At 36.4% G+C, this 7,994-nt stretch overlaps 1 protein-coding gene across 7 annotated transcripts in view; it reads right to left on the bottom strand.

Moving 5' to 3' along the window:
- LOC125679490 (putative polypeptide N-acetylgalactosaminyltransferase 10) overlaps positions 1-7,994 on the bottom strand; it is a 213,698-nt gene that overhangs the window by 162,892 nt on the left and 42,812 nt on the right. For all 7 annotated transcript variants that reach the window (XM_056154407.1, XM_056154406.1, XM_056154404.1 and 4 more), the window contains 2 exons: positions 5,348-5,514; positions 1,134-1,322 (listed from right to left, as the gene is read on the bottom strand). In XM_056154407.1, the coding sequence (XP_056010382.1) occupies positions 1,134-1,322; positions 5,348-5,514 (356 nt within the window). The remainder of the gene's footprint in view (positions 1-1,133; positions 1,323-5,347; positions 5,515-7,994) is intronic.

The following is a 7,994-nucleotide window of genomic DNA, read 5'->3' as shown; positions in this document are numbered from 1 at the left end:
CTGCTCTACATCACCATGCATTTAGTTTTTCTTACACGTCTGTGGTTCTTGAGAAGAAGATTTTTGAAAATTGGTCAATTTTGGGCAGTTTTTGCCCCACCCCATGAGCCCCAGGGGTGCTGGAGTCCTGAAATTTACAATTTATGTCCCCCTTGTCCCAATGATGCTTCATACCAAATTTGAAAAGAATTGGACTGGTAGTTATCAAGAAGAAGTTAAAAATATTCAATTGTTAATGCACGACGGACAACGCACAATGCACAACGACGGACGAAAACCAATTGCAATAAAATTTAAATTCCACGAAAATAAAACCACCCCAATTAGACCAATATGAAAAACCGCGAACTTTTAGCACCAGGAAATTAAAACCACTTACACTATTTCTATGTACAACTTTGATCCGGACCATAATTGGAACAAATGTGAATCTGCATTATGTCAGAAAACTTTCATATAAATTTGTACTTTCCTTGAGAAGATTTTTAAAGATTCCCCCTATATATTTGCATGTAAACCTTTTATCCCCAATTCCGGCCCCATCCTACCCTTGGGGGCCATGGTTTTAACAAACTTGAATCTGCACTATGTCAGGAAGCTTTCATTTGAATTTTAGCTCTTCTGGCCCAGTGGTTCTTGAGAAGATTTTTAAATGACCCCACCCTATTTTTGCAATTATCTCCCCTTTGATGGGGCATGGCCCTTCATTTGAACAAACTTGAAAACCCTTCACCCAAGCATGCATTTTGCCAAGTTTGCTTGAAATTGGCCAAGTGGTTCTAGAGAAGTCGAAAATTTGAAAAGTTTACAGACAGACAGACTACAGACGAAAGGTGATCATAAAAGCTCATTGAGCATTCAGCTCAAGTGAGATTCTAAAAACAAAGAAAATAAAACTTTCAAACAAATTAATATTTACTGTAATTACAGGGATTTTTTTAGGGTATGTAGGGGGCCGAAATAAGGCCCCATCCCCCCAGTGCTAAAGATTAGATGTTTTCCACAATTCTTGCTTTGAAATTCCCAAACAATGAAAACAAATCAAAGCAGGATAGCTTTATTGTTCGTGTATCTTCTTCACAGGCCCACAGATTACAATTTTTGTAACATGCTCAGTTATTTACAGGACTGACCTAGTAAAGGTGGCAGCCAGTTGACATTAGCCTCACAGTGGGAGTCCAAGAAAATCAGCACTTGTCCAGTAGCAGCTTTGGCCCCCAGCAGACGAGTCCTGATCAGGCCCTCACGCTTCTTAGCTCTCACAACCTTCACATTGGTGAAGTGTTCTTTTACATAGTCATCCAATGGCTGCTTACAGTGCTCTACAAATTGTACAAAATTCTAGAATTACAGAAATTACATAAAAGCATATCACATTCTAAACAAGAGGCCCACAGGCCTTATCGGTCACCTGAGCATTATTTAAAAGTATTACTATAGTGGAACCCCCTTATTATGTTTTTCATTTTCTCACAAATTCACAATAAAATAACGTAATACCGGGTCAACGTAATAAACGTTGCCAGTGAAATCCATTAAAAATATCATTTGGAAATTGTATATCTTCCATTGCTCTGTGAATATATCTTAATTTACTGTTTCTTTGTTTAAGACTATGACACTTGATTTATTTACATCTTATCTTAAATGTAATTCTTCATGTTCTTATCCCTTTTTCTTCATTTCTGGAGTAGGATACATAAAGATGTTTTGATAGTGTTGCTTATCTGCATTTGTTTCCGCTATTTTGTTCAACTCTAACACGCATTCATATTAATTTCTCTCAATAATTCATTCCGGTTCATATTCAACATTCGTACATGAAATAACAAGATGTGTTTGTGAAACACAAATGCCCACGGTAATGGCCAATTCCAAAGATGGCCAATGTCACAACGACAAATATCTTGGTACCAGTAGAATGATCTTGTCACAAGAAATCCTCACGTGCAATATGAAAGCTCTAATATAAATTTATCATTCAGAAGTTATGACCAATGCCAAATTTTTTAAAAGTAGGTCAAACACCAAGGTCAAGGTCACAGGGTAAAAAATGTTGGTACCCACAAAAAGGTCTTGTCACAAGGAATACTCATGTGAAATATCAAAGCTCTAGCAATTACTGTCCAAAAGTTATTGGCAAGGTTAAAGTTTTCAAAAAGTAGGTCAAACACCAAGGTCAAGGTCACAGGGTCAAAAATGTTGGTACCCATGGAAAGGTCTTGTCACAAGGAATACTCATGTGAAATATCAAAGCTCTAGCACTTACTGTTCAAAAGTTATTAGCAATTGCAAGGTTAAAGTTTCAACAGAATTACAGAATGACAGACAGTACAAAAACAATAAGCCCCCCGATCTTTGATCTCGGGGGCATAAAAAATAACAAAACATCATTTTCATTAACTTCTCTTTTTCCACAATACACAACAAAATAACCCCCCACCCCACCCTCCCAAAAAAACAAGAGGCCCAAAGGCCTTATCGGTCATCTGAGTACTAGTGAAAAATTATCACTATACTCCCAAGGGTTATGAAATCTAAAAAAAAAAATTCCTGTTCTGAATATCTAAGCTAAATTCTAATAATCAGCAACAGTATAAAACAAGATGTGTTCTTAAAACTTCACTACCATCAAAAGTGCATACACTCGTCTGATGAAAGGCTAATTTATATCATTCAATAAGTGTATTAACATTAAAACATTAAAAGAATGTTATGACTAATTTGGACCCTTAGGTTGTGTAATTCACCATTCTTTGTACATCCTTTCCTGCTATTCTGAAGTATGCATTTAGATTTTATTCAGTATCAGCAAACTTACACATAAATACTAGTATACTACGTTTGGCTCCACCTTGGGGTCAAAACCCCTATTCACGAGATCATCAAATTTACAGTTTTGGTAAGGACTACATTTTCTTTCTAAATATCTATTTACTTTCAATTTAGTATCAATAGCACTAAAGAAGATTATATTTAAGTGGTTTACACATAAACACTATATACTCAGTTTGGCCCCGCCCTGGTGTCAGAACCACTACCCCGGGGATCATGAAATTTACAATTTTGTTAAAGGCTTTCCTGCTCTATATCACTATGCATTTAGTTTTTCTTACACATGTGTGGTTCTTGAGAAGAAGATTTTTGAAAATTGGTCAATTTTGGGCAGTTTTTGCCCCGCCCCGAGGGCCTCGGGTGTGCTGGAGTCCTGAAATTTACAATTTGTCCCCCTTGTTCCAATGATGCTTCATACCAAATTTGAAAAGAATTGGAATGGTAGTTATTAAGAAGATTGCTACATGTAGCCATGTCCCGTACCGCCGCAAAAAATAGTTGAAAGACAAAAGTCCCTTCACTCCTGTAAAATTTGTTGAATCAAAATGACGGCGCAATATGATAACTAACAATCCTACAAAATTTGAACAAAATCCGTTGAGCGGTTTCGGAGGAGTTGTGTCCACAAAGTGTTCCTGTAGTGTATTATGTACAAATTCAACAAAGTCCCATAACTCCTGTAAAATTTGTCAAATCAAAATGACGTCACAATATGATCAACTACATATGGTGACTAACAATCCTACAAAATTTGAACAAAATCTGTTGAGCCATTTCTGAGGAGTTGCATTCACAAAGTGTTCCTTTAGTGTAGCATGTACAAATTCAACAAAGAATTGGAAGAAGTTAACAAGATTGATACACGTAGCCATGTCCCCCACCGCCGCAAAAAAGTTGAAGCACAAAAGTCCCTTCACTCCTGTAAAATTTGTTGAATCAAAATGATGGCACAATATGATCAACTACAGATGGTGACTAACAATTCTACAAAATTTGAACAAAATCCGTTGAGCGGTTTCGGAAGAGTTGCGTCCACAAAGTGTTCCTATAGTGTAGCATGTACAAATTCAACAAAGTCCCATAGCTCCTGTAAAATTTGTCGAATCAAAATGACTGCACAATATGATCAACTACATATGGTGGCTAACAATCCTACAAAATCCCTATAGCGTAGCATGTATAAATTCAACAAAGTCCTAGAACTCCTGTAAAATTCGTCGAATCAAAATGGCAGCGTAATATGAACAACTACACATTGTGACTAACAATCCTACAACATATGAACAAAATCCATTGGGTGGTTTGTGAGGAGTTGCGTCCACAAAGTGAAGTGGGACGGACGGACATATTTCTATGTTTCCTTCTGTGTTTCGGTGGGGGACAAAAATTTTCAAATCAAAATGGCGGTATAATATGATCAACTTCACATGGTGACTAACAATCCTACAAAATATGAACAAAATCCCTTGAGCGGTTTCGGGGGAGTTGCGTCCACAAAGTGTTCATATAGCGTAGCATGTACAAATTCCAGGGCTCGAAATTAACATATGCCTGTCAGTCCGTGACTGGTTAAAAATCTGGCTGACTGACAGACATTTGTTTCAGTCATTCCAATGAGACTGACCAGTTAATTTTCTAATGCATCATTTTGGAAAATATGAAATTTACACATTTGGCATGCTTCGATCTGTATAGTAACCCTATTTTTTCCCACAATGTACTTTTTCTGTTATCAGTACATGCTAAGTTGGTTATTTTAACAAGCAAAGTTTGAACTATAGGTTGCCCCCCCCCCCCTTTTTTTATTTATTTTTTTTTAATATAGTAGCATTGAATTATAGTACATGTAGAACTATAATTAAAGAACCATTTAATATTAATACAATTAATTGAATTTCAAGACTAACCTCTTGCCCCCTACCCCCCTTCCACGATCTAGGATTTGGAGCTTTTGTTATATTTGTTAGTTTGTTTTTGCTTGTCAAGAATCTTCAGACAATTGTGAAGCCAGCTTAACTTCTCCTTAACTCCCCCTTTTTTGAAAATGCGCTATATAATCGATTATATCTATATTATCATATGGTTTCATCGTGCTTCTGTTCCCAGGTGTCTGTTATTAATTTTTTATTATTTATACAATTTACTCTTGAAAGCTTAGGTATTAATAGTACCATTACTTCGTCAGAATTAAGCATCAAATACTGTATATAGGACTATACTTCTCCTACCCCCTTCCCATCTCTTCAATTTAACGAAATGTATATTCTAGAAAGTGTTCTTCATAAATTCAAATAAACTAAACTTTGTTATTACAAGAGATATGATACAACCTGTTAAAACTCAGCCCATAATAAAGATTTTGATACCATAAAGCTTTACTATTTTATCTGAAGCTTAAAGACCCCATCGGTAAGCATGCCCCCTTCTTCCGGTGTAAGAGCAGTAACTGCAAAAAAGAAGGCCACTGTACAAAGTCCAGCTGAGAAAATGCCATACATGCCAGTACACTTACCTTTTGAGCTGTAATCATCCACTAAAATGATCTCATGGATGAGGTGCTTAGGTGACCGATTCAGCACACTCCAAGCTGTCCTCAGTAGCGTGCTCCAGTGTTCATTGTGGAAGGGAACAATGACACTGGCATTCATCAAATGGTTCAGATACTTCTTCTTCTTACAACTATTAAAATATCAAGTTTGCTGAGACAGTACATTCATAACTCATAGAACTGATATCTACAAAAATGTTTACCAGGTAATTCCAGAAACCAGTTTCACAACTCAGCAGATAAACAAACATCTGCTTTCATGACACTCTTTTGCCTAGATTTCCCCATGCCTGATAAAATCCATCAGATATTTATTGTATTCTTTGGCCCCGAAGGACATATTGTTTTTGTCCTGTCCATTTGAATGTCTGTTCAAATCTTTATCCTTGCTCATAACTTTTGAATGGTGAGTGATAGAGCTCTCATATTTCATTCCTTGTGACAAGACCTTTGAAACCAAAATTTTTGACATTGTTACCTTTTGAAGGTAGATGTGCTGTACTAAACAAAATTTTGTTTGCTGTGAAAAACCAGATAAATATTTTGTCAGTATAATAAACTATGATAAGTAATACAATTTGACAATTTCAACAAAGAAGTAGGTACAGTTTCTACAGTCATCTGGCCCAAAATATTGATGATTTCACATGGAGCTCAAATCCTGGCATTCAATTAAGGAATAGTTTAGCAAACCCAAAATTCACTCAGTTTGATCAGCAAAATGATTTGTGTCATATGACGAGAGCTTGAAGTTGGTATAAAATTGCAAAAATGCCATTTTCAATGAAAATATCCACAAATTCAGGTGGTTTTCCTTTTAGAAAACATACAGCGCATGCGTCGAGCAAATTCATATTGAAGCATGTTTTTCATCTCAAAATAATACACAATATATATCATTTTCATTTTGCTCGACAAATGCGCACATCTTTTCCTGAGCAATAATTTGTATGACATTTGAAAGTTTTCAGGCTTATTTTGAGAAAAAGGCGGGAAATGTCTTATTCATGATGTCATAATGCTATCCATTTAGGACTATCATTCTGATTTTGTTGACATGGTATACCTGGCATTTATTTTACTTTCTTAAAACGCTGATTAAGGTTAATTCCAGACACATTTTATACAGAGAAATTTTTTGGGCCTTTTTATGTATACAACCGTACCTTGTTCTTTAATACTGATTTACTCAATGTAAGGAGAAAACTGCGATTTTCTAATGCATATTTATTAACGAATGATATTTATGGTGAATGTGCTCAAGCACACGAGAAAAATATGTATAGAAACACCATGGTAGATTTACAATGTCAGAGGTCAAGGTCAATGGAGTTATTTGACCTTGATACTAATTTGTAGATCCCATTATCATTTCATCATTTCTGAGGACTCCATGTTTCTATCAGACCTGGTTCTTAATACCAATTTTATGTTCTAAGCTTAGAGGTCAAGGTCACTGGACCTTGATACTAGTTTGTAAGTCCTGTCACTCTCTTGCCATTTCTGAAGATCTCATGTTGTTATTAGCACCGGTTTCAAAGTTTTACCAATTTTTATGTTCATGGTCAGTCTCAGAGGTCAAGGCCGATGGAGTCACTTGAATTTGATACAAATTTGTAGGCTGTGCCATTCTCTTTTCATTTCCTAAGAACCCAGGACTCTTATCATATTTGCCAAGTTATATCTGTTGAATTTGGAATTAATCTTTCCCCCATAGAGTTCTTTGTTAAACCCCATCCCCATTTGATCCCCCAACAAGTGTACCACCAACAGTACACAATACGCCCATGAAAAGCTAATATAGGGTGTTTTTCTTACACCATGATTTGTAGAAACTTGCCTTCAAGTAGTATCAGCAATCATCAGGGTGTGACGTACTTTCTTTGCATAAAAAAACAAGACCAATGACAGGGTTCGAAATTAACTTTTTCAAGCACTAGCACTAGTCCGTACGGACTAGTCACTGTTGATGTTCACTAGTCCGCAAAGCATTTCACTAGTCCGTTCAGTATATCATAAAATGATCTTCATTTTATTCAATAGTATTTAATCAAACCAAATACATCATAGTTGCAAACAATTCAATTTCTGACACCTACAGAAGAAAAAGAGACCACCATAATTTATTTCGCATTCAAGATCTTCAGAAGCATACAATATTAACCTCCAAGTTAATCCTTTTATAAACGTCCATGAGTGCGTTCGAGATCGACATTCCTGTTGTTTTGGTGTTCAGATCTTGAGTCACAGGAGTTCGAAATTTTATCAATAAAGTCAAAAAAATTCACTCGATTGACCAAGTCATGAGCTATGGTGTTACGAACTCCTGTGTTAGAGTCGCGAATGACGAAAACATGTGCGCACAAACATGCATGTTCTCAGACCACACTACTTGCAATTCTTGCACCTAGAACACGCTCTCGTGATGTGTACTCAGCATTCGTAATCGGCAGGAATTTGACAATTTGTGCACGTTCGAAGAATGGTGGTCTCGAACGCACTCCATGTGTTTGGAAGATCCAATCGGAACTCCTCGAATGTCTCGCACACTCGACATAGATCTCGGATGTAATACTTGGCAATGCATCAAATTCACTCATGGATGCCATCA

This window comes from Ostrea edulis, chromosome 2 (assembly GCF_947568905.1).
Source record: "Ostrea edulis chromosome 2, xbOstEdul1.1, whole genome shotgun sequence".
Lineage (NCBI taxonomy): Eukaryota > Metazoa > Mollusca > Bivalvia > Ostreida > Ostreidae > Ostrea > Ostrea edulis.
This window is presented reverse-complemented; position numbering and strand designations above follow the sequence as displayed.